This window comes from Emydura macquarii, unplaced genomic scaffold (genome assembly GCF_026122565.2).
Source record: "Emydura macquarii macquarii isolate MOO-44397 ecotype Brisbane River unplaced genomic scaffold, CSIRO-AGI_Emac_v2 contig_3348, whole genome shotgun sequence".
NCBI classification, from domain to species: domain Eukaryota; kingdom Metazoa; phylum Chordata; order Testudines; family Chelidae; genus Emydura; species Emydura macquarii.
This window is the reverse complement of record NW_027133485.1, coordinates 6,769,576-6,796,526: the sequence shown is the minus strand read 5'-3', so window position 1 is coordinate 6,796,526 and position 26,951 is coordinate 6,769,576. Positions and strand designations below refer to the sequence as shown.

The following is a 26,951-nucleotide window of genomic DNA, read 5'->3' as shown; positions in this document are numbered from 1 at the left end:
GGGGGAGGGGGCTTTGGGTAGGACCCCACTGACCCTGGGGCCTGAACTCCCACCTGGTCTCCAGGGAGATGTCTCACCAGGGCAGCGGGGGCCATGTGGACAGGATACACTGTACTGAAGGGATGAAGATGTGGATTCCTTTTGGGATGTGAGTCTCTAGCTGGCAGGGGCGATCCTGGGGGACACGACCTTCTAGAGGGCAGGGGGGAAATCCTGGGGGGTACATGAGCCTGTAGCTGGTGGGGGGGGAGGGCCCTAGGGTAGATGAGCCACTAGCTGGTGGGCAGCAGGGAGAGATGAGGCAGGGCTGTCTGACCTCAGGCCAGACAGCAGTTCCTGCGTGATGTGTTTCTGGAGAAGAAGACAGATCTTTTCCTGTTGGGTTTTGGCTTCTGGTTTTTCCAGCCCTTGTGTGAGACAGCTGGGATGCTGCATTGCTGTGACAGGCCCAGAATAAACTGCTTTCAGTAGCTGTATCCTCCGTTGTAAACCATTTTACTTCCTTGGCTGGGTGTGGACAAGCCTCTGTAGGGTCTTTATATTCTCTTCAATTAAAATCGCTTCCTTCCTTAAATACCCAGATGAAATGCACAGGGAAAGACTGCAGCTAACGGACCTCTTGCCCCAGAAGTGTCACCTCTCCAGAGCAGCAGCCGGGACTAGTCTGAATTCTAAAGGTGGTTAAACAGAAGGCATTTAAAAGGCTCCAGGCATCCCACCTGCATTAACCAGTCCTGTGCCCCAAGCCTCTGGCAGGGGCCGTTCCCTGGTGGGGCGGGGGCAGGTCTCCAACTCTGCAATTGGAGCGTTCAGAGCTGATTGCCATTTTTCAGTGGGAGGCTTGCATACAAAAAAGTCTTTACCCACTCTCCTCTTCAGGACATCTCCTCCCTCAGGATTAAATGGAGACAGAGGCAGGATGTCCCAGTGGTGAGGGCACTAGTTGGAGACCTGCGCTCAATTCTCTGCTCTGCCACAGATTTCCTGTGTGCCCTTGGGCAAGTTACTTAGTTGCTCTGTGCCTTGGTTTCCCCTCTGTAAATGGTGATAACAGCACCTGCCTCACGAGGGTGCTGGGAGGATGAACACATTAAAGACCTAAGTACTTTAAACCCTTTTCTTAAGGATTCCAAGGCCCCTTCAGAGCAGCGTTGGTGACTAGTGTGGGAGACTAAGCAATGTCCCAAGAGAAAGTGGCACCCACCCAGTGTCTCGTGTGACCTCCTGCTGCAAAGCATCATGGGACGCCCTAGGAAAAATGTCGTGCAAAATAAAGTTGCGTTGCATCATGTATGATGGCCTGAATTCAGCCATGCTGACCATGCTTGCTGGCATTTCTTGCTGGGATCTTGGCTTCTTAGATGAAGAGCAACCTCGGGGGCGTGTATTACACCCCCTCCCCTTAGCATGTGGCCCACAGCAACTCAGCTCTGTACACTCACAGGAAACTGCTCAAAGTATGCGTCACATCCTCAATTCTCTATAATGCAGAGACCTCCGTGACTGAGTCCTCCAGGGTCCCAGGACCCCATTTGTCCAGAGCAGTGGGTATAGCCCTGATTTCTCCAGATGGCAGTGAGGCCCCATCCAAACAGTGAGTGCTCTCATTGCTCTCAGGAGCACTGAACAACGCCAGCCAGCTCCCCCATTTTTTTTCAGCCTCTGGATACCTCTCTAGTCCCTAGCCCGAGACACTGTCTGCCTCATTTCTGGGGGAAGAAGCCTCCCCCGATCATGAATCCTCCCAGCTGTCTTCTCCAGCCAGAGGCCTGCAGTGTTCTCTCCCCATGTATCGGTGTCCTGGGCTGCTGCCAGTTCAGGTTCCCCCAGGCGCGTCCGTTTTTTAAGGTAGCTGTCCTGGGAGATCTGCAAGGGCGCTCAGTGCACGCTGCCAGCTGGCCTGTTTTATGGGGCCAGGATCATCCCGGATGCCCCGTTTTTTTGTACTTTGGAGGTGGCCACCCTAGCCGTGGAGGGCCCATTTCTGCGTGACGGGCCAAGCAGAGAGGAATGATCTCCATGGGCTTGGACCACCGACCCCCAGCTGGCTGGAGCCTTTCTTCTCTCCTGGCAGGTGGGGCTGATCTCCCTTGACAGCTGCCGAAGGGCCCTGCTATGGCTCGGCAGCCGTGGGAACGCACAGCCGCAGCGGAGAAGGAAGAAGACCGGGAGACGGATCCTCCTGTTGCTGGCAGTTGCCATGGCAACCCTTCACATTTGTTTCCGAAATCAGTTTGTCTCTCGCTCTGTTATTATTTTTTTTTAAGCTGCAGCCCTGATCTTCCCCACAAAGCCGCCGCGCTCCCCTTAACCCTTCGAGTGCCGGGCCCGGCCTGCGAGTGGGAAGCTGCTGTATCCCAGGACGTGTTGGGAAGGCCCAAGCGGAACCTGCTGCACCAAGCGGGTGGTTGGCAGCCTCCGGCCCACTCCCTTCGCCGCAAGCCTGCGGGGCATGAAAGGGGCAGGGCATGTGGCAGGTGTGTCCGTCAAGACCTGGCCATGAGCCTCACCCTGCTGAGGAAATGCTGGGCTACCTCCTGCCCTATTAGCCTCCACTTCCAGCAGCAGCATCTCAGTTCAGGGTTGGTTCCCCCTCACTCCCCGTCCTGCTCATCACTGTCGACCTTGAACTCCTAGACCCCTGCCTGGACTCTGCTGGAATGGGCTCCAAACAAGGAGATCTTGGCCAATCCACCTTGAAATGTTAAAGAGCAGCCCTGGCCAGGCAGAAATTCCCACCTCGGCTGAATGCGGGGCTGGTAGGGCTGCAGCGAGAAGCCGCCGTGAGAATACGTCATGGCCCGGAGCTGTCGCCTTCAGAACTGGAATCCCAGCCTTCTCCCCAGCCCGGCTTTAAGGAGACTGTAACATGCAGCTTAGACTTCCCCGGTGACTGAGATCCAATACGCCCAGACTTCCCTGCTGTCTCCATCACACCCCAAGCAGAAAGGGTCCCTGGCGCAAGCCCCAATGATCTTATCCAAACCTCACTCCCCTGGGACAGCGTGAATGTCCCTGCACTGCCCCTCCTTGTTCCATGAGACATCAGGGTGGCTCAGGATTCATCTCTCTGCATCCAAAGGATGCTGTATTTATTACTATCTACCCAGATTTATGGGTGATGCTTTACAGGTCAGTGAAATATGACAGGGCCCCAGCTCTGAACAGCTCCAACGTGACTCATAAGCACTGAGCACCCACAACTCTCTCTGACCTCCAGGATGCTGGGTGCTTGTCAGGATCACATGCTAAATCTGCCCTAACTCACTAAAGGCCAGCAATAGGGCAGAGCTGGTGCTAGCTCACTGGGGATCTGAAGCCAGAATATTTTTGTTCCCCCCCCACTAAAACAGGCAAGTTCTTAGAATAAAAAGCGAATAGGGGGTCCCCTTAAGCTGCTCGGGCCCTAAGCAATTGCTTGGTCTTCTTATGCCTAGCGCTGGCTCTGCAATAGAGAAAGGGTGAAAGGAGACGGGCAGGGTGGATGAGGGCTGCAACAGCAAAGGAGCGGGAGTTATGCCTTCCCCACTACACCCCTGGCCAGGACTCTGGGGCAACACCACAGAGAATCCAGCCCAGTGCATGATGGGACAGGCTTTTGGGCGTGTAGGGAGGGCCACGCCCAGGACTGATCAATGGAGTTCATAGTCATTGGACTTGCTACTAGGAAGGCTCAGTGACTTGATATAAGGAACTCCCCCTAACTAGGGCCCCAGGTGGATCCGTGTTAGCCCCTCCTTGCATTCTGCAATGTCGTGTATCTGCAAGGCAGGGGGAGGGATGGTCAGCGCAGGCCCAAGCAGAGAGCAGGAGGCTGCCTGGCATGCGGGGCCAGGAGGGGATGAGAGATGGTGTGCAGCCCCAACGAGGCCTGGAGAGGGAGAGGGACAGCAGGATGGACAGAGTGTCGGGGACCCCCGGGGGCTGCTTTCGGCAGAGCTAGGGCGTCGCTCTGGAGATTTCTGCTCCGCCCCCCCTGCAGCGCTTTGGGGCAGCTCTCAGTGGCACATGGAGGCTGCAGTGACAACCAGCTGTGGTGCAGCTGGCAGGAACGGCTCCTGCAGACGAGCCCTGTGTGAGCTCCAGCCCTTGTCTCTCTCACCCACAGAAGCTGGTCCAAGTCCCCCACCCACCTGGTCGCTAATACCCTGGCACCCACACACCTCCCATCTTAGGTGGGAGAGGGCAGAGCACAGGAGACCACATCTTAACCTTTGCCACCCGGGATCAATCTACCCCCCTTCCCAGCACCCCGCCAGGCCAAGCCACCCAGCCGACCCACTGCGCACAGCAGCCTGGGGATCAGCATGACAGGCACAGGCAGGGAACATCTTCCTAGCCCCACCTGAAGCAGGCTCTCTGCTGACTGACACTCTCCTCTGCCAATGAGCCTGGGAGCAGAACCAATCCGGCTCCTGCCTTCTGAGGGAGGCGGGGCTCCTGCTGATACAAGACAGGAGGAGAGGCTGAGCTCACAGGCAGATGAGGTGGGGGGAAAGCAGGGATTGTCCCAGTGCATGGCTAGGACGTGTCCTTCTCAGGCTCCTGAGACATTGCAGCTGGGGCTGACACCTCGTTGGGCCGGAGAGACACCGGCAGCTTCACCTGCATTCCAGGCCCCCTCCAAGGTAAGAGACAAGCATGGGAGAGAAAAATGCTCCAGGGTCTGGTATAGCTGCAGTGGGTTTGGGGAACAGCAGGGGCTGGCTGGAAATAAAATGGAGGTTTAGCAATAGCCCATGGTAGGATGATGTGTTTGTGACTAAAGTGTGTGTCTGTAAGGGGGCCAGTGGGTCTGATCAGCCAGCTGGCACTGTCCTGTGCCTTCCTCTGCTCACCCCCACTGCTGACTGAGAGAGCCCTTTGCTAAGCAGTGTGATGAGGGCCCGGCTGGAGCTGGTCCCGGACAGGTGCTGTCTTTGCCGTACTTATTGCAAAGGATTGTGTGTGTGAGTGAAGTTCTTTCTCCCGAGGGGATGAAAGAGTCTGGAACTCTGGTTACTTGGTTAACCTGCCCTATGGGCTCCATCTCGGTGGGGGATGGCGGAGGTTGCCCCGTGCTGGCGTCAACCCAGAACTCTTGCTGCTCCTTCTGCAAAGTTTCCCACCGCTCTGGAAATGGGTTTGGGGAATGCGGTGCCTGGTCTTATAAAATCCCTGTGCAGCTGGCAGAAATGGGGAGCCCCTGCCTTTTGGGAAATGGCAGAGAGCCAGGTGGAAGGGGATGGCCCAGTTCTCATGAGGGGAATCTTCTGCACTAAGCCTGGGGAGCCCTCCTACCCCCAACCTCAGTCAAAGAGTGTAAAGGTCTTTTGGAACACACGCACACAGACACACCCCCTGCCTCCCATACCTTTGTTTGCCTCCAGCTAACAGGTTCGTGCAGCAGGGATAGGACCATAGTGTGCTGCAGATGCCAGCAGCGTGATTTTTACGAGTGTACATAGGAGGGGAATGGGCTGGTGGGGTAGGTACTACAAGGGATATTTTCATTGATGCTTTATTGTATTTGCGGGTGGGGAGGCAGTAAGGGATTGTGCCTACGCATATGCTAGTCTGTGCACACGCGTGCTATGACTATTTGGTTCCCAAATGTACTAAAGCTTTAGATTTCCCCCCCCCCCCCCCCCCCCCACCATAAAAGCAGCCATCTTGTCCTTCCTAGAGGGAAGGCCCTGGTTTGGGAGGGGATCTCGGTGAGTCTCCCAAGTAACAGTTTGGATAAGAGGTTTTGTAACTGGCCCGTGTGAATCGTGGCATTGCTGTTCTGGAGATGCTGGCCTCCAGAAAACTAAAGGGATTTGGAGTCTGGAGTACCCTATTTGGCCAGCAGCAACAAAGCCAGTTCCCCAGGGCTTCATACCACCAGGGTGCCTGCCACAGCTTTTTCCTGTTTCCCACTGCCTGTGCCAGGTACTGTGAGCAGCATGCCAGCAGCTGATCACCGGGCGATTTGTTTCAAGATTGTTAGCTTTTGACCAGTCACAGCTCTGGAGGGATGCAGTGGTGGGTTCTCCGGGTCTCGGAGAACCTTCAGAAAGTCGTCACCTGACAGAGAACTAACCACTTAACGCACATGCCAGTCCACAGGATGAAGGAGCCCTTTCCAAACTTGTGCCCGCATCTTTGTGTTGCACCCAGTGTAATGTGTGTGTCTAGGCCCGTGCAGTGCAGATGTGTACACACACCAGCCATACTGGCCACACAATGGAACATACACGCCACACAAACGACGTCTTACAATTCAGTGTCTTGCATCAGTCTGTTTCAATGGTGCTTTAACTGTTCGTGCAGCAGCTTGGGTGGGGACACTAAATAATTCTAGAGCGCCTTTCATCCTGCACAGTACCACAGGCAACTGTCAACATCACCACCTAATCCCTTGTTCCAGTGATCAAGATGTAATTTCCTGCCTCTGGGGGTTCGCTCCCATTCCCTGGACAAAATGGGATTATCCCAGCCCGGGATGCCTTTTATTCCCTGGCTGTTAAAATTACTCATGAAGAGCGAACTAGATTGAAGCTGCCATTTGATGCAAAAATACGGCGTTAGTGTACCTTCACCACACGTTCCCTTCTTGTGTGCGTACACCCCTGCCCCCCACAGAACACTTACACACTCTCCTGTGTGCACTGGGAGGCTGAGTGCACTAACTGAACATGCACACTCCGTGCGTGCCCGTGTGTGTGTGTGTAACCTGTCTAGATATGATGTACACAGGTGTTGCACTCCTCACAGATGCACACATGGAATGTCTTCCTGCCTCCACAAACCCCCAGGGCTTATCACACACTGTTTCCTTCTAGGTGCAGGGGATGATCACCTGTCACCCCCTTCTACTGCTCCTGGAGCACCTGCTGAATTGTGAGAGATGCCACAGGACACAAGCAGCATTTGCATGGTCACAACAGGTCTCACTGTTCTCCTATGCAAAGTGGGCCCGCTCCAGCCAACATGGGAACCTCCCTATGAATCTACTAGGAAGGCTTGTCCTCCCTGTCTCTGCGCATGGGAGGGGATCCCTCCAACCCAGCCATCCCACTTACTTTGAACCTACTTGCCAGCCATTCTTCTTCCTCTGTTCATAGCAATGGGTTTTGTACCAAGAAAACCTGACCGCTTTAGGAGCAAAAGGGTTAATTGTCAACCAGTAGAAGAGCTGCCTGTGTCTAAATCAAGCAGTAAGTTGTAGTGATCTGCAGAGGGACACAGTCCCACTAAACGAAGGAAGGGGGACTCCAGGAGGCAATGTGAACCTCACAATCAGAAGGGGGTGGCGGAGCAGAACAACTGTATCCAAGGCCTTTCTCTGATGTTCAGAATAATAAACCTTTGCAACAAGAAGGAAAAACTCCGACTGGAGAATTTCCATGCACCATGTGAGTCCCACAGACTAACTCTTGTGTTCTGGCTTCCTGTGTCTAGATAATACACTTTACACACTCACACGGCATCTTTTCAGCTCTCAGCGCTCTGCAGACGTAAACTGGTCTATGGGCTGTAACTTGGGATTTTGTCACTTGGCCACTGAAAGGCAGCCACTTCTGGAGTGGACTATAGCTATTGTGGAACATTATCACTGCAGCACACTTTAGAAGGAAAGTGGAGGCAGGTAAAGATCTTCCCCAAATCTGTAAAGTGTGGGGATGGGAGGGGGAGAACTAGGGGCACAGAGAGGTGATGTGACTTGCTCAAGACAGCATGGCTGGAACTAGTACTGGGGAGTCCTGACTCCCAGACCTATGCTCTGGCCACTGCTCTCAATTAGAGCTGCAGGGAAAATTGTAAGTGGGGAAGAAAGGAATTGAGCCAAGTCTGAATTCCACCAGGGCACGAGTTTAACACCAAACACTTCACTCCCACATCTCCTCCTTTCCCACAAGAAGCCCTACATCTTGACTAGTAACAAGGAGTTGAGACCTTGTTTTGCAAACAGCATGTGACAGATGGCACCGCCAGTAGCAGCACCAAGCTAGGCTACGTGACCAGTGTGGCTCAGAAGAATTCCACCTCACAGCAATCAACAGCACAGCCTGCACTCTGGTGTTCCTGGGAGATCACCCATCCAACTGGTGCTGGCCTGGCCCAGCCCAGTCCTATGAGAGCCCAGATCCATGTCTGCAGGCTTGTTGTGCTCTCCAGTTTCTGCAAAGAACAGATGCACTCACCACAGCGGTGGCTGTGAGCCCTTGTTATGAAAGGGATCTGGGCTGAGCTTGTGATGCAGGCTTTCACGAAGACCGGTCTGTGGGCATGTAGCAGGGATGCTCGCATTTCTCTTGTTCTGAACGTCACAGGCTGAGTCTTGGCATAAGTGGGGTCAGAGTGGGAGACACAGGGCACTTCCCCTTGGCATGGACTTTCTCCTCTCTGACACTGGTGGGCATGGCGTGTGTGAAATAGAGTACTGCGATGCTTTATCTCATTCCTCAGGACCAGAGGATCCACCCCTTCAAAATGTGGAGCTGTCAGCCCTAAAGCTGCAGAAACCTTTATGTAAGGGACCCAAAGATCTCAAAAGGCAGATGTTCTACTCTAAGTCTCAGGAGACAAGGACTGGTGGCGGTTGTAGAGGGAACCTGATTTTGACCCCTCCTGGGACCATTAGCCATGGATTTTATTTCCTCTTCTTTCTTCCCCAAACTTGCATGATTTTAATTGAGGGTTTTTTGTGTGTTTTTGGCTGAAGCACCGAGGTCTGTGGAAGTAAAAGGCGCAGGGAAGAGTTGGCTGGTAGCTTCGAGGATGCTGCTACTGTTGGCAACAATCTCGCCACAGTGGAGCTGTCACCATGGCAACCTCCTCAGCACCAGCTCCTGTACGTACCAGGGTAATGAGGAGATTGTCCCTGCCCCCCTTCTGCGTGAGCACAAACAGACCTGGGGGAAGGGGCGTGCAGGGGGGAGGCTCAGCCTCCGTCCCCTCACACCTGAACGTCCCTGTGCCTGACACAAGAGGCCTCAGGGAAGTCAGGTTGACCATGAATTTGGGCAGCATCTGCCCCCACTTGGGCCGGAGAGGGTCCAGTGGGGTGAGGTGGTGGTGGAGGGGGGTAAATGTTGTTGCTTCTGCAGTGGATGAAGTGTAGGGACAGGGAGTCACTAGGGAGGCAGCCACACCCAAATGATGGGGGGCAGGGAGGAAATGGACAGAAAAGAGACCCAAGACAAGGCCAGGTCTTTCATAATGTGAAGTGCCCTCCGCTCCCGCTGACGTCTGTAGCAGTTGAGGCACTCTGCTTGGGGATGCTGAGTGGCCGAGAAGGATTGGGGGCAGGTGAAGTTTGTACGTGAGACTGGCTGCGGCTGGGGCGTGGTGGGGTGGGGGCATCAGTGGGCAGGCTCTCTGGGGTGGGCTCCGGGAAAGCACAGCTGGGAATCCTGATTTTACTGGGGTTCTCAAAACATCCAAACTCGGCTGAAAGATTCTTCTGCTTTGTTGAAGCGAAATGCCCATTGCAGAGCAAGAGCCCCCAGGCGGCGGCATTGTTCGAGCACATTCCTGTGGTAAAGGGGATGAGTGGGAGCCAGGCAGGATACTAACCCTGTAGGGAGCAGGGAGAGCAGGAACGGGGCTGCCGGGTGCATTTAGGGCCTGCGGGAGAGGTGAAGGAATCTGCATCGTATGGTGTCACGACTGGGTCCCTGGGTGAAATGAGATCTGCTGCTATTACCTCTCTGGGATCAGCTCCAGGCTTGGAGATGAAATGTCAGGGCCAGGCCCACGGTTCCTAGTGTTCTGCCTTCTGCTCCCAGAAGGGGCTGTGGAATCCCATAACAAAATCCCCATGTCCTCCTCCCCAGCCCCGGTGTGTTGGAGCAAACTCCACCGCGGCTGAGACCCCTGCTGAGGTTGGAGGGGGTGACTTAAAGACACGGGCTAGGTAGAGCGGATGCTCTTCTAGGAGCCTGCTGCTCTGCCTCCAGCAGTTCTCGGGCGTGTGTCGTCGGCAGAGAGTGCTAAGCAGAGAGAGTGGGTTGAACTGGGCAGCAGCTGCTGTGAGGTGGGGGATGAACTTGGCCCAGCGTCCTTAGGAATTCCTCCTCCTCCTTCAGCAATGGGGTGTCCCTTGTGCCATACTCGGAGCCATCTGAAATAAAAGGGCCCAGTGACATCGCCTCTCCCAGGCCCTGACCTCTCTGCCAGTTAAACATCTAGATTTGGGCACAAGTAGTCCTATGTTTTGTCTTCACTTGCTCAATACTGAGAATTGCTGGAGGAGAACACCGCAGCTGGGGACTAGATGCCTGACGCACCTTCTCTTGTGCAGGGTGTGACGGTCCCTCCACCAGCCAGCCCTGCTTGCAAAGCGAGCTCTCTTCCTGCACACCTGATTGCACAGTATCCAGGAGACAGAAATTAACATCTGTGCCAAGACACTAGACCACTGGCCTGTGATCCCAGACAGGGTTGGCTCAGCCTCTCTGATCTTCACTGAAATCAGTGGCAAAACTCCTTTTGATCTCAATGGGGCATTTAGCAACTCAGTCACTTCTGCAGGTTCAGGTCCGTGGGCTGTGAACTAATGCTGGTGGCACAGAGAAGTGGAAAGGAGCTGTGCTCCTAGCTATGCTAGGAAGGCACATCATTATTTGTGAGCATTTTTAGACTGTTGACATCTTTACTGACTTTGTGGGGCATAGAACAAGGGGTCCTGGGAAGCCCAGAAAAGGAGAGTATGGGAAGCTGATTGGAGGAGACAAAAAGCAGGGTCCCAAGGCAGGCATCTCCGTAAGGACATCACTTATAGTCCAAAACATGGCATTTTATGTGCATCAAACGGAGATCTGGGCTTGTCTGTTCTGGTCTATCTCCTGGTGAACTTAAACATCCAATTTTCTTTAACTTTGTGGAGGGTACAAGATAACACCGGTGTCCTCCTGGTCAACCATCTGTCATTCAGTTAAACAGCAAATAACGACCCAGGCTGTGTGGGAGCGATTGCTGGGAGCGATACAGAGTCTCTTTGCCTACGCAGTCACTGACTTGCCAGTATTTTGCTCCTCCGTACAGGGCTGTAGGAGAGCCTGGGGATGAAAGGAGCTGTTTTCTAAAGGGCTGGCTGACGCAGACAGGCAAATGTCAGAGCTGCCTCAACAGCATCTTTGAGATCCTTACCTCCACAAGGCTGCAGCCCAGTGTAACACACTTGCTAAATGTTGTTACCCTCTGCTGGTTGGAACACACCAGATAAGAGCCTACTACTGCTACTTGTTTATGGATTTACTCCTTTTAGCTCAAGGGGTAGAGGCCTCTGCTTTAGAATTGAAAGACTTGGGCTCTGTCCCTAATGATGACCTGTATCTGGGGTTGTTGGGCTAGGAATGACCTCTCTGGAGCATCTGTACCCTCTTCTCTGCTCCGTAGGTAACCTCCCATGGGGGGGTTTGGCGTCTGTCACGGGAGTTTGTCAGACACCAGTTCCCCACTCAGGAGTTCATGAAACTGTAAATACTTTGCCCTTCTATAGCATCTGTCACATACGAATCTCCAAGCACTTCCCAGGCACTCGTTAAGACGAACAATGCTCCACTCTGAGAGGTGTAACTACTGGTTTGTGGGTGGGGAAACAGAGGCACAAAGGCTGACCTGTGACTTGCCTGAGCTTGCAGAGTCCTGAATAGAAGCTAGGAATCCTGCCTCCCAGCCCCCTGCTCCTCCTACAGCAAACAGCAGGAGGTTAGTTATTCTCTAGAGCAACTCAAATGTTTGCTAGAGCCCTCTTTGTTCCCCGAACCATTCCCCCTGGGTCTAGTCTATTGACACTTCCAGCAAGCCTTACGTGGAGAAGGGAGGGTGTGTTCGGGGGGGCGGGAGATGAGAGCGCTATCTGGAATTCCTAGATATGGCCCGTGTCCCTTGGACTTAAAGGGTAGGTCGGTCTGTCTGAGCTAAGTGGTGGTGGCCTCCATACTGCCAACCCCAAACCTTCAAAAATCACGAGGGGGCAAAAATCTCAAATTTTTGGTTTAAAAAAAATCACAAGACTTTTTTCCCCCCTCCCCCTCCCCTTAAACGTGGGTTTCTTTCTTTGCCTTCTTGGTGCCAAACCTTTTGGATCACACTCAAGTGACCCTTTTTCAAACTCTTCCTCTGTAGCCAGGAGGGCAAGAAACTTGCTTTTAAAAAATGTAAAAGCAAAGATTCTTCTGTACTGGCGTGACGGCAGGCACCGGGGCTTTAAATTAAACCTCCGAGATCATGAGGCTCGCTGTCTTGTGGGTGAGAGGGCTCTTAACAATGCCCTCTTCTCGCTCCTAGCCTCTGACACCTGGGAGTGGTGTCACCCCCAAAACACTGACAAGGGCTTCCCTGTGCTCCACCCCCCCTTACCTTTCAGAGAGGAAATTTGAAATTGATTTCATCCTTCACAGCAATGGGTGGCTTGCCCTCTGATTTCAGCTTCAGCCCTCACGTTAGCCCTCTCCCCTTCTTGGAAGCGTTTTATGGCAAGACCCCCTCCCTGCTGAAGCTACGTCTCTCCCACCTGTATGCCCCATGGGCATTCCTGCCTTGCCCGGCACTGAGTGGATGCTGGCTGTCTCTTGGCAAAGGATTCTAGCCCTGCTTAGATATCTGCTCACTAAGGAAGTCTCAAGCAGTTCTAAGGTCAGTGCCTGCCTGACCCCAACCCCAGAGGTGGGGGTGTGTGCTGGAGAGCACCGCATTCAGGTGCTCGGCCCTCTTCTGTGGAGAGGGAGGGTGTTCTTGCCACCTGGTGGCCAGCTCAGCCCTCTACAGCCATGGGGAAGAGGGAAAAGGGTTCCCGGCTGCTATCGCAACTTCCCAGCAATTGGACGTGTCCTCAAAATCCCATCCAGTGATGGTGCTTTTTTGTTTTTGATGGCCTTGGGGAGTATGGGGGGGGCCTGTGAAATCATTCCAGGAAGAACTCTGAACAAGATGATTCATGATACTCTACTCCCGCTGGAGTCACAATGGATGTTAAGAGCCTTCTCAACCGCTTCTAAAGTCTGTTTTACGCAGTGGCAGGTGCCATGAGATGGAGTCCCTTTCCTGGGCACTGTGGTTTTTATTGGCCATGGGGGGCAGGTGCCCGTGACTGGCAGGTGGGGTGTTGGTTAGACACCATGAAACCTCTGCCAAGACTCGACGTAAGGGAATGTGATCAGGTGGATCTCCTGGGAGCTGTCTAGTCTGGGCTGTGTATGAGCCAGGGTGGCCCTTGTCACAAGTGCTCCTACGAGTGTTTCTGGTTAAGGTCTGAAGATGGGTGGCTAGTACAGAAACATCCAAGGCACAAACAACCCAGCTGCAGTCGGGGTGGCAGGGGGACAGGCAGGTATTCTCTCCAGCGGTGGCAAGTGAATCATTCATCAGTCACTGGATTTTCCGATAGCATTACTCTGAAACATTGGCAATATTCATTACTTGATGATGCTTCCAAGGCATTTCTGTACAAAGCTCAACTAGCTAACGCTCCCATGCACACCCCTGTGGCTGGTCAGTATTGCTACCCTCCTTTTTGCAGAGGGGGAGCAGGGGACACTGAGGCACAGGGAAGCGACTTGCCAGCAAGTCAGTGGCACAGTTGGGTAATGAAGCCCGAGAGAGCCTGGTGCTCATCCCTCTCCAGAACACTTCCAGTACTTCCGCCTCTAGGAACTGTATTGTTCTTTCCAGAGTCAGTGATGGGCAAACACAACAGTAAGCTGGCCCCCGAGATGCTGGACGACCTGGTGAGAAGCACAGAATTCAGTGAGCAGGAGCTAAAGCAGTGGTACAAGGGATTCCTGAAGGACTGTCCCACTGGCATCCTCAACCTGGATGAATTCCAGCAGCTCTACATAAAGGTACAGGGGAGGGAAGATGGTCCGTGTCAGGCGGCAGGGGGTGGGTGGGGACAGATGAGGCACAAGCAGCTGGGAAATGTGGGGCTTCGGCTGTGTAAAAGGCTGTGTTTGGTAATTAGCTGAGACCACTAACTGACCTCAGTGAAGGCAAAGCAAACAGGTGGTGCTAGAACCCACCAGAGGTCCAGGGCACCACTGAATCTCCCCCTTCATTGCTGGTTCTGTCTGGACCGAGACTTCTCAGGAGATTCTTATGGTTAGGATGAAATCTGGAGCTCATTACCCGCCAGGGTTGACTGGCACAATAATCCTCCAGCTGTGCTACTGCGAAACTCCAGTAGAGCTCCCTCTGCTCTCGGGATCCTGGGCCTGAGCCCTAGAACCCCTCACTAGGCTAGTACTAAACAGCCTGGAGCTCTCTGGACTCTGCAGCTGTAAATGTTTGGCTGTTCCTATAAAGTCCAGATCCAGAGTAAGATCCTAGACCCCCATTAAAACCACCTCTGCTGCCTGCTATCTGCAGGCTGAGGCGTCCCCTGAATTTGTCTCTGATTGTTCTGGTTGGTTTGTGGGGTTCCCCCCCTTAGGTCCCCTTTCGCTGCAGTGATCAAAATTGGCCATATTTAGAGAAGCAGCTGACTAGAGTGGGGAGCCTAAAGCAGTCCTCTAAAGTTCTAGGTTCTGCCAGGCCTTCACAGATTTGCGTCTAAAATCAAATAGGGCCAACTCTGATTCCTTCCCCCTCCTCCTCCTGCTATTATCTCTGAGTTGATGCCCAGTATCTCTATCTTTAGAAAGGATAGTGACTGTGTGTATCCTTGCTTCTTAGAGGCTGAATTTTACATTTTTCCTTGCGCAGCAGATCCTCTGTCTCTTTAGATCTCTTGCTAGCCTCTTTTCTCCCTGCAGTTTTTCCCATATGGGGATGCTTCCAAGTTTGCCCAGCATGCCTTCCGCACGTTTGATAAGAACGGCGATGGGACAATTGACTTCCGGGAGTTCATCTGTGCCCTGTCCGTCACCTCCAGGGGAAGCTTTGAGCAGAAGCTGAACTGGGCTTTTGAGATGTACGATCTAGATGGAGATGGGAAGATAACCCGCTTGGAGATGCTAGAAATAATTGAGGTATTGGGCTGCCCTGTCCTCTCTCTGTCTCTGAAGACCAAGTGGGGCCAAAGATGCTGCCATGGGCCGGTTCTGATAACTAGCCCCAGGCAGTGATGGGAGATTGGGATGCAGGACCAAGAGGCTAGAATAGAATCCACTGCAAAAATTGCAGCTCACAAGTGTCCAAACTCCAAAGCAACTTTATTCAGTACCCAAACCACGCCCCAAACCACAGGTAACAAACGTCCTCTGCCGTTGGTGGTAAATCCCTATCCCCCAGAGCGTTAGCCCTTCCCTCCAGGCTGCTCTGACCTTCCTCCGTCCCTCCCAAGAATTAAGTGCCCATGCCTGATCACTAAATCATCTCTGGCAATGATTGTTCTTCCTTGGGCACAGACCTGGGCCCCGAAGGCACGCAGGGTCAGGTGAGCTGCTGGCGTCCATTGACGCAGCTCTCTGGGCTGGAGGGGCCGGCAATCCCTGCAGCAGGAGGAAAGGGACCAGCAGCAGGCTGTGTGGCTCTGTCTAGTAAATCTACCTGCATTAGCTTTGATCCAGCTAGCGCACTGCAAAATAGCAGCCCAGCCATGGCTATGGGGGTGGTGGCACAGGATAGCCACCTGGTCACAATCCCGCCTGCCCCCTGGGATGTACCCTGTGTGTAAGCATGACCATGCTACTCTCCGGCACACTGACTCTCCTCAAGCTGGAGTGACACCCTCTGGGTAGGTCTACACTGCAGTCAGTAGGTGGGACTGCAGCATGTGTAGACTGACCTGAACTAGATCACAGCTAGCTCAGGGAACCACAGCAATGATACTACAGCGGCTGGGGGTAGGGGGAGCATTCAACCGTGTGAGCAGGATCCTGGGTAGGCAGGAGTGCAAGTGAAGGGGGTGGGGGGGTGTCGCACGGCCTGCTAGCTTTAATCCAGCTCGCAGGAGTAACCATGGCAGCGTGGTTGCAGAGGCCTGGGCTAGCAATCAGTACATGGCCGTGTCTCCCTGGGCCGTGCTAGTGTTACCCATGCCAATGGGATTGAAGCTAGCAGGGGTACTCCTCCCTGTGCGGCAACCACACCTTCACTTGCTGGGAAGATCTACTATCCTGGGGGGGATGGAGGGGCAGGGCAGAGTGTTGTAGCCATGCAGAAGGGGCCTTCACTGGCACGTCACCCCTCTTTCCTCTGTCCTTCATCTCAGGCCATTTACAAGATGGTGGGGACGGTCATCATGATGAGAATGAACCAGGATGGGCTGACGCCCCAGCAGCGGGTTGACAAGATCTTCACCAAGATGGACAAGGACAAGGATGACCAGATCACCCTGGAGGAGTTCAAGGAAGCTGCCAAGAGTGACCCCTCGATTGTCCTCCTCCTGCAGTGTGACATGCAGAAATAGTGTCCCCCGCAGACTCCAGCTGGACTGCCCGAGGCCGCCTGCCCCAGCAGACCAGTTGCCGTCCTTCCCCAAACCTTGCACCCAGCCCCTGCTTCCCAGAGCTGTACACTCCACTGCTCAGGCAGAGTGCGTTCTGCTTGCAGCCTTCCACTGTCTCACCTCTGCACCCCACTCCCCGAGCCCCCCTGGAGGGACTGCCTGGGCCTTGTGCCATGTTCAAACCCCTCTAACAATCCACCCCACAAAAACCCCTGCAGTCTGTTAGGCAGAGGGGGTTCATCCCCCCCCCCCTCCCCCCGCCTCTCCTGATAGTCCTCCCCTAGGGATACATCCTACCATCCCCTCTACTTTCCCCACCTAGCCCCTGACACCAGCTTAAGCATCCTCAGTACTTCATCCCCCCAGCCCTGAAGTGGGCTGTCCAAAGTCGTGTTCACCCCATAACAAACATCCAGCCTTCCAGCTCCCCCAGCTGACCTGCATAGGGCAAAGTGCTCCCTCCAATCTACTAGCTGCTTTCTTATCCCTAGCTCCATCCCCTACCACCCCGTGGGACTATCCTATCAGGTGCTGTTTGATCCTAAGTTACAAACCAGCAAATCGCCCCCTGCTAAACCCAGATTCCTTGTGATGCCCCCAAATTAGGCTGCTGTCAGGCTCCTGGCTGCTGGTCTGAACCGTCTCTTCCCTCCCACACGCTAGACACCCAATTCCATGGAGCCGCAAATTGGACTAGCCAGAACTGAGCCCTGCCAGCTCCTGGGTTCTGTGCCCCAATCCTTAGCCTCCTACTAGGGTTACTGTCCTCTAGTCCCCACCTTTCTGCCTCTCCTTTCACTGCTGTGAGCACCTGGGTGATGGTTGCAGGGTTCCCTAGATGAGGCACTGGCGGTAGTGTGAGTTGTTTAGAAATAACTGACTCTGCCTCCTTTTCCGTAACTGCAAAATCCTAGCGTGCCACCTTCTGTCTAATGAACAGTGCAGAGCAAGCAGCTTTTGGTCTCAAATGCACTTTCATGCACCTTTTTTTATTTTATTTTTTTTCCATCTTGAAATAATTTAAACTGCCCCTCTGCTGTCCTGGCTGACCAGAAATCCAAGCGACCCATGAATACAGGACTTCTCAGGAGGCTAAGGAAGGGGCAATTGATGCTACATGCTCCAGTCAAAGGCAACCATGGGGTCAAACAATGGTTCAACTAGTCTCCAAGTCCCTCTTCCTGTTGCCCTGGCACGTTCGTGCTGGTTCCGTGTTCAAATCGCTCTTGTCTGCCTGGGTCAGAGGAAGGTCAGAGCTGAGAGTGTCTTGCTGTGAACATGGACTCCCACTAGGAATGTTAGGGCAGGGTTGTGGAAGCAATTTCCTTGTGATTTGGATAGTGGGGGGTGGTGGTGGGGTCGTACAGCTAACGAGAAGTACAGGCATTAGACCTCTGCTGCTGATGGAATACAGGGATTCTGCCCACAGTTGGCATTGTTAGAGATGGGTATTTGCTGGCTTAATCTCTCCTCAAGGTAGGAAAGTCTTAGACCAATCTAGCTTAATTGTGCTGCTATGGAAGAGATGACTTGATTTCTGTTTTGTTTTGTTTTTTTGGGGGGGGGGGGGTGGGAGTTTTTTAATCCTGGGTCTTGCTTCTGTTCCCAAGCTCAGCAGGGTGGACAGATGACCCACCACACGGCATGGAGTGCTGCGTGTTGCTCAGCACTTATGTGACCCTTTCAGCCGAGCGAGCAGCCGTGACTCTCTGCGGTGGCATCCTGTCCAGAGAGGGTGTAAAGTGAGGCATGGGGAAGGAGGGTTGAGGGTGAAGAAAGAAGGGCTGGTCTGAAGCCGGCGGACCAAAGCAGAGAAGTGATGGGGTGAGACATGATGGGAGGAATTCTTCTGGGACAGGGAGCTTCTCTGGGTAGAAGCTCTCCGAAGGCAGAGGGAGGGTGGTGAAGGGAGAGAAGCGGTGGTGGTGGTGGTGGTGGTGGTGGTTTGGGGGGGGGGAGTTACAGGGGAAGCAGCAGCAGCAGCAGAATAGCTGGGACCAAGAGGTGTTTGTGGCCTTTGAAAGGACCAATCCAGCCTGGTGGTCACACCATGCATGCTACATTTCACAGAGTAGGTTCAAGGGCCTAGGAGTGACTTAATGAGTTTTTTTTTTTTTTTTTTTAAACCTTTTCCCCTCTCCAGCCTACCGCCTCTGCCCTTTTCCAACCCTGGGACAGTTGTTTATTCACAGATGTGTATCTAGTCCGCTCATTGTGGTTTTGATTATTGTAATAACTGTTGGGAAGCCGTGGAGTTGTTATATATTTTTTTAACTGAAAAAATAAAATGTGTCCCATCAGGGTTTCCACGGAGTAGTTATTGGTGATGCCAGAGGCTACATAATCTTCTCTGGGTGATATGGCAACAAAATGGCAGATGAAATTCAATGTTGATTAGTTGGGATTGTTTCCCAATGTGCATTATACATATAAAATGATGGGGTCTAAATTAGCTATTTCCACTTAAAGAGATTATGGAGTCATTGTGGAGAGTTCTCTTAAAAACATCCACTCAATGGGCAGCCGCAGTCAAAAAAGCTAACAATGTTGGGAATCGTTAGGAAAGGGATAGATAAGAAGACAGAAAATACCATGGATTTATAAAGAGGTAATATGATATGCCCACATCTTGAATATTGCATGCAGATCTGGTTGTCCCATCTCAAAAAGATACACAAAAGGACAAATGAAATGATGAGGGGTATGGAAAAGCTTCCCTAGGAGGAAAGCTTAATAAGAGTGGGACTTTTCATCTTGGGAAAAGAGATCACTAAGGGGAGGGGGACATGCTGGAGGGCTATAGAATCATGACTGGGCTGGAGAAAGGAAATAAGAGGTGTTTACTCCTTTTTCATAACACAAAAACTAGGAGTCACCCAATGAAATTAATAAGCAGCAGATTTAAAATGAATGGAAGAAAGTATTTCTTCACACAATGCAGTGTCAACCTGGGGAACTCCTTGCCCGAGGATGTTGTGAAGGCCAAGACTATAATGGGGTTCAAAAAAGAACTAAAATTCATGGAGGATAGGTCCCTTAGTAGCTATTACCCAGGACAGGCAGGGATTGCTGTTCTACCTCAGTCCCAGCCAATGCAGCACCCTGGCTTCGTTCCCAGTTCCTGCAATCTGGCAGAGCCCTATGTAGGGCCAAATCCTGCCCCTTGCTCAATGTGCATGGGGGGGTAGCAGAGCCTAAAACCCCCAGGCAGGGCCCAAACATAATTTTTTTCAGGCCCAGAACAAACTTGTAACATGGGCCCCCTCCCACACACATACCACAATCCCTCATCCCAGACACACAAACTCATCAGCCATGAACAACTTTTTCCTCATGGTAATGGGGGTTGCAGCCTGGTCCAGGGCCTCCAGGCCCCAGTAAAGTGTACCCTTTACCTGGGGGAGCCCAGCCCCTAGGGGGTGTCTATACTGCAATAAAAAAACCCATGCACTGAATCTTAGTGCTCAGCTCAGTTGATTCGGGTGCAGGCTGTGCGGCTGGAAATGGCAGTGTAGACATTCCGCCTTGGGCCGGAGCTGGCGCTGTGAGATCCACCCACCTGGGGGGGGGTTCCAAGCCCAGACCTGAATGCCTACACTGCCATTTTTATCCCCAAGAACCTGAGCCCTCCAGCCTTTGCCGTGCTGCCCCGTGACTCCTTTACTACAGTGTAGATGTATGCACAGAGACGATTGGGGGGAGCCTGGCGTGGCCGTGATGGGCTGAGCAGGGGCAGTATCTGTCTGGAGAGCAACTAGCCTAAAGAGCCCCTTAGCGCTGCTGTACTCACCGTGATTTATAAGAAGGGGCTGGGCTGTGGCTGCAGCATCCCCTCTTCACGCCCTCTGGAGAGCGGGGAAAGGTGGGCACAGTGGTTGTTAACACCCTGCAGCCATGGGGTGCTGAGCATTTCTGCAGATGCTCTGGAGCCTTGGAGTGGGTGGTGGGGTAGGAATTATTTCCCCCAGCCTACCCCTTCGCAAAGCCCATTCCCTCAGGCCTTATGAAGGAGGGTGGTGGTGGTGGTGGGGGGCGATTTGGCACCTTGAGTTGCTGGGAGTGAGAAGGGCCAAGAACCACTCCCCCACATAGGGTTGCTTGGTGCTGGTTTAGGGGCCGTTGCAGTGGAATCATGCAAGTTGCTCGGTCAGTTTCAGGAGGCTGGTTGCTCAGCCCCGAGTTCTTGCGGAACAATCCCGAGCATGCTTTCTGCTCTAGTGGGCTCTGCATTATTGTTTGGTAATGGCACAAAGGCAGCTTGGTCAAATATTAAATTCCTTAAAGGGAAAATGAGCCGAGCCTCTGAGAAAGGGGGGAGAAATAAGGGGTCTTAAAATAAGTTTTAACAAGCTTTTGAATGGAATTCCCACAGCACCCGGCTGCAGCACCATTGCCCACCGGTCGCACAGCTTCCCTACCGCTCCAGCCGTTCGTCACGGTTTAGTTGTAATAACTGAAGCCCTGGGAGGTTGTGAGTTGCCTAAAACCAGAACATGAATCCGTGGAAGAGCTGGGCAGAGAAGCCAGAAGTCAATAGGCATTTCTTCTCTCAGCATTCCCTCCCCTCCCTGCGGTTTGAGCATTGCCGGTGAAATTGTCCCAGCTCGGTTACGTATCTACCACTGACTCTCTGCCCTTCCTACCTTATTAGTGCTGGATTCTGCCTTTGCCCTAAAGATACTCCAACTTGCAGCACCAGGAGCTGTCGTGGCAGCTTGCAACCCCCTGAGTGCCACATTCATGTTCACACTAGGTACAGCTTGTACCAGACTGGCACAAAGCAAGTTTATCTGATTCAAGTCAGCTCCTGGGCTTGGCTTTCCCCTGCTCCCTCACCCAAAAAGGAAGTTGTGTAGGGCTGGAAAAACGTGATGTGCTCTGTGATATCCCAAGCAGATGATGCAAGCAGCCATTAGACTATAGCTGTCCCTGGCTCTTGCCTGTCCATTCATCAACACGGAATCTCCTTCAGACGATGAAGATCCTTGAAAATGAGGAGGGGCAAGAAGCAATAACAAGCCAGGAGTGATGTGTGAAAATGCTCATCTTTGTATTTGTTCCTCACTCAGGCAGCAGGCAGCGCAGAGATGGAGCCGGACATGTCCCCTAATCTCTTGTTCTGAGAGAATGGTGCAGCATGCACCACTGGCTATGTGGGTGGTGTTTTAATGGCTTCTTATGGTCCATGTGGCGAGGATACCTGCACCATATTTTGTTACAGAGGCCAGAGTGTTCTTACGTAGCAAAGAATTGGGTACATACCACCCGACACAACAGCAGAGACGGAGAGAGCCCAAGAGCAGCCAGAGACTTGGTTCCCTATGATGATTATTACAGTAGTGCCTAGGGACCACCTGGGAATGGAGCCCCATTGTGCTAGGTGCTGTACAAACACCATGTGACGGAGACCCCGTGGTAAGGGCCGGTAACACTCTAGTGAAATGATTCTCAACCTATTTACCATGGTGGGCCGCATATGCAGCTCTCTATGTGTGGGCCACATCCACACAATGTCTATACTGCCTATATGGCCCAGAGGATGTTACATGGGCCGCAGCTATGTGCTGGTTGGGCCACAAGCGGCTGGCGGGTTGAGAACCACGGGCCTAGTGTGTCCTCCGTCCTCACACGCAGGAGAACATTTTCCAGTCCCAGCCTTGCTCCCTTCACTGACTTTTTCTGTAAAAGACAGCCAGGGGCAAAGATTCCCTGCCCAGGGTCCCGCTGCTGCCCACCTCCCCAACTGGGCCCGAATTACTTTGAAGGATGGAAGGGAGGTAATTGTTATGGGAAACATCAGTTGTCTAGTATAAATTGGGAGTCAGCGGAGCCTAAGGCAAAGTCAAACAAAGGGCAAGTTGACATGCACTCCTGCATTTCTATTTGCAAGGAATCGCTAACCGACTTTGATGTGATCCTAGCGGGTGCTGACTGCAGCCCCAGCAACCACTGAAGGGATCGTGCTGCTCCGTCCCCGGAGCTCGGCCGAGTTATAACAGCCCCAAGAAAGTCAAAGGAGCCCCAGCAGGTTTAAACTAGTGTGCTGCCGGCAGGACCTGCCTCAAAATCCCCAGCGAAGGGGCAGATGGGAATGGTTGAAGCCTCACACCCGCCTCCGGGAGGTCGGTGAGTATCATCCCCACTTCACGCATGGGAAAACTGAAGCCCAGAGAGATTAACGGCCCTGCCTGTGGGGACACAGTGACTTGGTGGCAGGGCTGGGATTAGACCCCCAACAGCCCTGCCTCCCTGCTCGAACCACCTAACTGTGCTTTCTCCCCCAAAAGAAAATGCAAACGTGTAACAAGGAGAGAGGGTTTGTGAGGACTGGCATGTTTTAACCCTCTCTGGGTGAGTGCCTGGTGGAAGGAACCCCTCTGTCGTGCCGTGCTCTGTAACTAGACCGGCTGGTGGGGCTCTCGTTCCACTAGAGGGCAGTGGAATACCCAGAAATGGAGCGAGATCTCTGAGTCCTGCCCCGCCAGCTGCCCACTCCTCTGGGACTGGGCCAGCTTCTCTGCCTGGCATTCCCGTTTGCTCTCCTCCACTTCCCTTTTTACCGTGCAATGAATTCAGGGCCCATGGTCGTTGTCAGACAGACAGCTCCGGGCCAGAGGCCATGGCAGTGCCCCCTCCAGTCGAGAAGGCCCCGTGCGTGGCACAGGTTGGAAAGATTCCTGCCTCTGGCAGGAGCAGGGAGCGCGTCTCAGACTCTGCTGAGCTTGCTATAAGGGGGCTGGGTGTCATTTGTCCCCTGGGAACTGGATGGAGACCCAGCAAACTCATTTCACGTGAGGGCTACCAAGCTGCCATTGCACAATAACATCCAGTCACTGCTAACCTGAGCTGGATGAGAACAGTGCTCTTGTATGTACAGCACCTAGCACAAAGGGGCCTGGACTATAACCCAGCCTCCTAGGCATTGCTACAACATAAATAGCCATAATAACTGGGGGGTGGGGAGGGGAGGCTCCATTGCTTATTGGTGAACCACCCCCTCCCTCTACAATTCCGTTATGCGCCTTCTTTTCAGACTCCACCTCTTCGCTGCCTCATTTTTCCTTATATTTTGATCTCTTCTCCCCCACTCCCCATCACAAACTCGTTAAGATAACGACTGATCCTGGTTGCTAGGGAACTGATGTAGCATTAGCCTCTTAAAATACTTCCATTTTTTTTTTTCTAAATACAAAAGGTCCTGGCACGTCTTCAGCAGCCGTGTGCCTACAAGGTTCCCCCGCAGTGCGGGCGCTCAGCCTCGTTTTCAGGCTCTGAGACAGGATGCCAGCAAGTGACTTGGCAGACCCAGCTCCTCCCTGCCTATCACCTCAGTTCCAACAGCGCGCCTGGTGCTGGGCGTCTAAGGGCCCGATCCTGAGAGGAGCTGAAGAGCGGCGTCTGCTCTAGGAGCTGGGTGTGCTCAGCGCTTCGAGGGATCAGCCCCACAGAGAGTCCCTGCCCCAGGGTGTTTGCAGTCTAAAAAGATTGATGCCCAAGCAGTGTTTTTCAGGCACTCTCCAGTTATTGCTCTGGCACTGGCAGCCCTAGTGTAGATGGGGCTCAGGTGCCTTTCCCACTCTCACCTAGAGGTGAGTTAGCTGAGACACTGGTAAAAACCCCTGTGCCCTGTCTACACAAGTGCTCCCCCTAGTGGAGCTGCACCGCTGCTAGGACAATAGAGGGAGACCACTCTAAAACTGGCAGCGTCGACAAGCGCATTGCTGACCTGTTGATGTACTGAGGGGACAGCCCCCTGGAAACAGCCGAGGCCCTGGGTGTGGAGCATGCTTTCTGCTTTTGGACCTTGGCACTTTCCTTCTCAGGTTCAGGGGGCTGCAAACGAAGGCAACAAAGACTAGCTCATGCCCTACTGCTCGGCTTTCTGGGCTGGTGCTGACCTAAGCAGGCTTGTGGGTCACGTGGGGTTCCTTTGCCCTCCAGCTGGCTGGGCGGGCTGCATTTATAAAACCTTTGCACACAAATACAAGTCGGGTCCTGGGGCAGGGGAACTTGGAAGCTTTGTCCCAATACACTAGTCTCCTGAGGGTATCGGGGATCAGTTTGGTTTGACGGGGTTGCCTTGAACTTGTCTGTGTGTGTGCAGCTCCGCAAGTGTCTGGGGAAGGAGAAACTTGACAAATCACACCTCTGTATTATCGCATGTGCAAGCCCCAGACCCTGATCTTGGTAACCAGCCAGAGATGCTATTAGAAAGGGCAGTCACTTAAGCCTGGAATATCTGGGTCTGTTCCAGGAGGCGTGGTGGACTAACTTCTTCCTTCAGCAGCCATCCTTCCACTAGTGTACTAGGGTAACTGCTGTGTATGGAGACTGGCAAAGCTCTTCATGTGGTTCTTTTTCAAGGGTGAACTGTTATCAAACACACAGCGGGGGGTTCCAAGGAGCTCAGGATCAATACAGCAATTGAGCCACTTCTGAAGCCAATGCTGTTCTCCAGCAGCATGCTGTGCAGCACCATTGTACCCAGCTTTACTTAAATGAAGGTGCCAGTTAGAACATGAGATGCAACAATGTCTCATGTTTTGTCCTTTCCCTGAGGCCTCTAGCTAATAAGAAGTCTAATTAGCCTGTGGACAATCAGTTCAGAAAATCAACCCTTTAGTTGCTGGATGAAATGTTGTGCAAAACACGTATCTAATGGCCTTGTAGCATCTCACAGGCAAGACCGATGAGTCCTGACACTAGCTCAGTGCCCAGTTCTTAGGGAAGAGGATGGGATCCTTGACAACAGGCCCTTACTGCACTCAAAGTCTGAGTGGGTGACATGACTAAAATTCCTTAGGGTTGCCAAAGGATAAATAAGCCAACACCCTTGGGGACCTGTCAGAGACAGCTATGATTCACCTTGCATCTGCCCAGCATGGGGCTTCCCACTACATCTGGGGCTTTATCTCCTGGGTCCACTGGTCATCATTGCCCATTCCTGGTCCAGTAGCAGGTTGCTGTGTGGTGGGGCTGTTGTGTCTCATCCTTAGTCCTGTCTCCCAGGGTTGTGCTTTGTGTTGCTCCATTTCCATCTCTAGCAGACGGGCCTTGAGTCTGTATTTGGTAGTTGGTCTGAGTTTTACACATTTTGCTGTGGTGAAGTTGCTGGTCCATGCAGATGTCCCGAGCATGCCAATTTGTTGGTTTTGGTCTGTTCTTCCCAGTGACTCATGTACTGTTGTTTCACGGGGTTTAAGCTAGTGCCTTGAGGAACATTTAGTTTAGGGGGAAGTTGTTGGCTCCATTGGGCTGAAGTGGAGCTGGTCAGAAGATGGGCTTTCTGTCCCATGCAAAATTCTGACATTTTGATGTTCGTTTTGTCCCAAATCTTGATGAAAGGATCGAACCATTCACAGAATGAAATATTCCGAAGCATTTTGATTTGGAAATCTTGAAATGACTGTATTGAAATGAAATGTTACAGCATAATGTCAAATATATATGATATAACTAGAATAACTATCAGCTAGGAAAGTTGAAACGAAATACTCCACTTTGATTCTGAAACTTTTCATCGAAGTCGCCACGTGCCCGTGAAACATCTTGATTTTGGTGAACCAGCTTTTTCCGACGGAAAAATGTTCAGTCTCGAATTTTTCGATTGGCTCTAGTCTGATGGTCAGCGCAGTAGAGCATTTAAAGTAGCCTTCTATAGGGGCGGGTTACAGTGTGGATCGGTTCTAGGTTTGCGTTGCTAAATGCTTTACAGTACGGGAGTGTTTGCTGCTTCACCTGACATTGCAGCCATGATTCAGTGGGTTCCTGGCTGTGCATTGCATGTCTTTGCACTGCTGGAGGGGAAAGGGTTTCTCTGTCCCAAATGGTGTTTTTAGCAGTTAGGGCCTCAGACTTCACTCAGATGGGCTGGCTTCTATAAGTGAATGCACTTGGGAGATGATTTATTAGCTAGTGAATATGATTAACAGTTCTATTCACTAATGCACAGCATGGTCCCCCCTGCAGAGATGCAGAGGAAGAGCAGGTGAATCCTGATGCGTGCACGCCGGCGACTCCATATCAAACCACCAAAGTATGGCTCTGTTTCTTCCCAATGAGCCTTCTTGACGATGATGGACTCACGAGTCATGCTGTTCCCACCAGGGGTTTCCAAGTCTCCCTGACATTTACATAGTGCCAGATTTGCGCAAACTACTCTGGGTGATTTACAGTCATTCGCAGTCCTCCAGCAGGACTAAACCTGTCATTCAGCGGTTCATCAAAAGGTGGGCAGGTCTCCATCACTGCAGAGAACTCCATCACCCCCCTGGCCTCCAGCCTCACTGGGTGGGTTTCCTCTCTGCTGCCCGCAAACAGACCTTTCCTCTCCAGCCCTATTGTGAAAAGCCTGGCCCATCCCTTGGCCTTCACATGCCTTGACTATCACAACCAGCCTGCATCTCGCCTCCCCAGAATGTCCCTGCTTAGATCATCTTCCTCTCTCAGTGCTCCAACCACAGCAGTCCTTACATTGGCTTCCTCCCTTCTGCAGCACCACATTCAAGCTCCTTCTGTCTTCCAGGGCTTTGCATAACTCCACCCCAAGCGGTTTGGGCCCTAGCTGAGGATCCAGATCCAGCGTGGCAGA

The 26,951-nt window shown here is 52.7% G+C and overlaps 1 protein-coding gene across 1 annotated transcript; it reads left to right on the top strand.

Annotated features, from left to right (window-relative positions):
* The first annotated feature begins 4,486 nt into the window (after positions 1-4,486).
* HPCAL4 (hippocalcin like 4) lies at positions 4,487-18,665 on the top strand. Its single transcript, XM_067533728.1, has 4 exons — positions 4,487-4,628; positions 13,645-13,814; positions 14,724-14,939; positions 16,124-18,665. The coding sequence occupies exons 2-4, from the start codon at positions 13,653-13,655 to the stop codon at positions 16,319-16,321; spliced, it is 576 nt and encodes a 191-aa protein (XP_067389829.1). The 5' UTR covers positions 4,487-4,628; positions 13,645-13,652; the 3' UTR covers positions 16,322-18,665.
* Positions 18,666-26,951: the final 8,286 nt, after the last annotated feature.

Bases quoted from the DNA above. Each gene is read 5' to 3' on its own strand.
- HPCAL4 (XM_067533728.1), top strand. From the start codon at position 13,653: ATGGGCAAACACAACAGTAAGCTGGCCCCCGAGATGCTGGACGACCTG. The intron at 13,815-14,723 runs GTACAGGGGAGG...TTCTCCCTGCAG, and splicing joins TCCAGCAGCTCTACATAAAG to TTTTTCCCATATGGGGATGC. The intron at 14,940-16,123 runs GTATTGGGCTGC...CCTTCATCTCAG, and splicing joins AGATGCTAGAAATAATTGAG to GCCATTTACAAGATGGTGGG.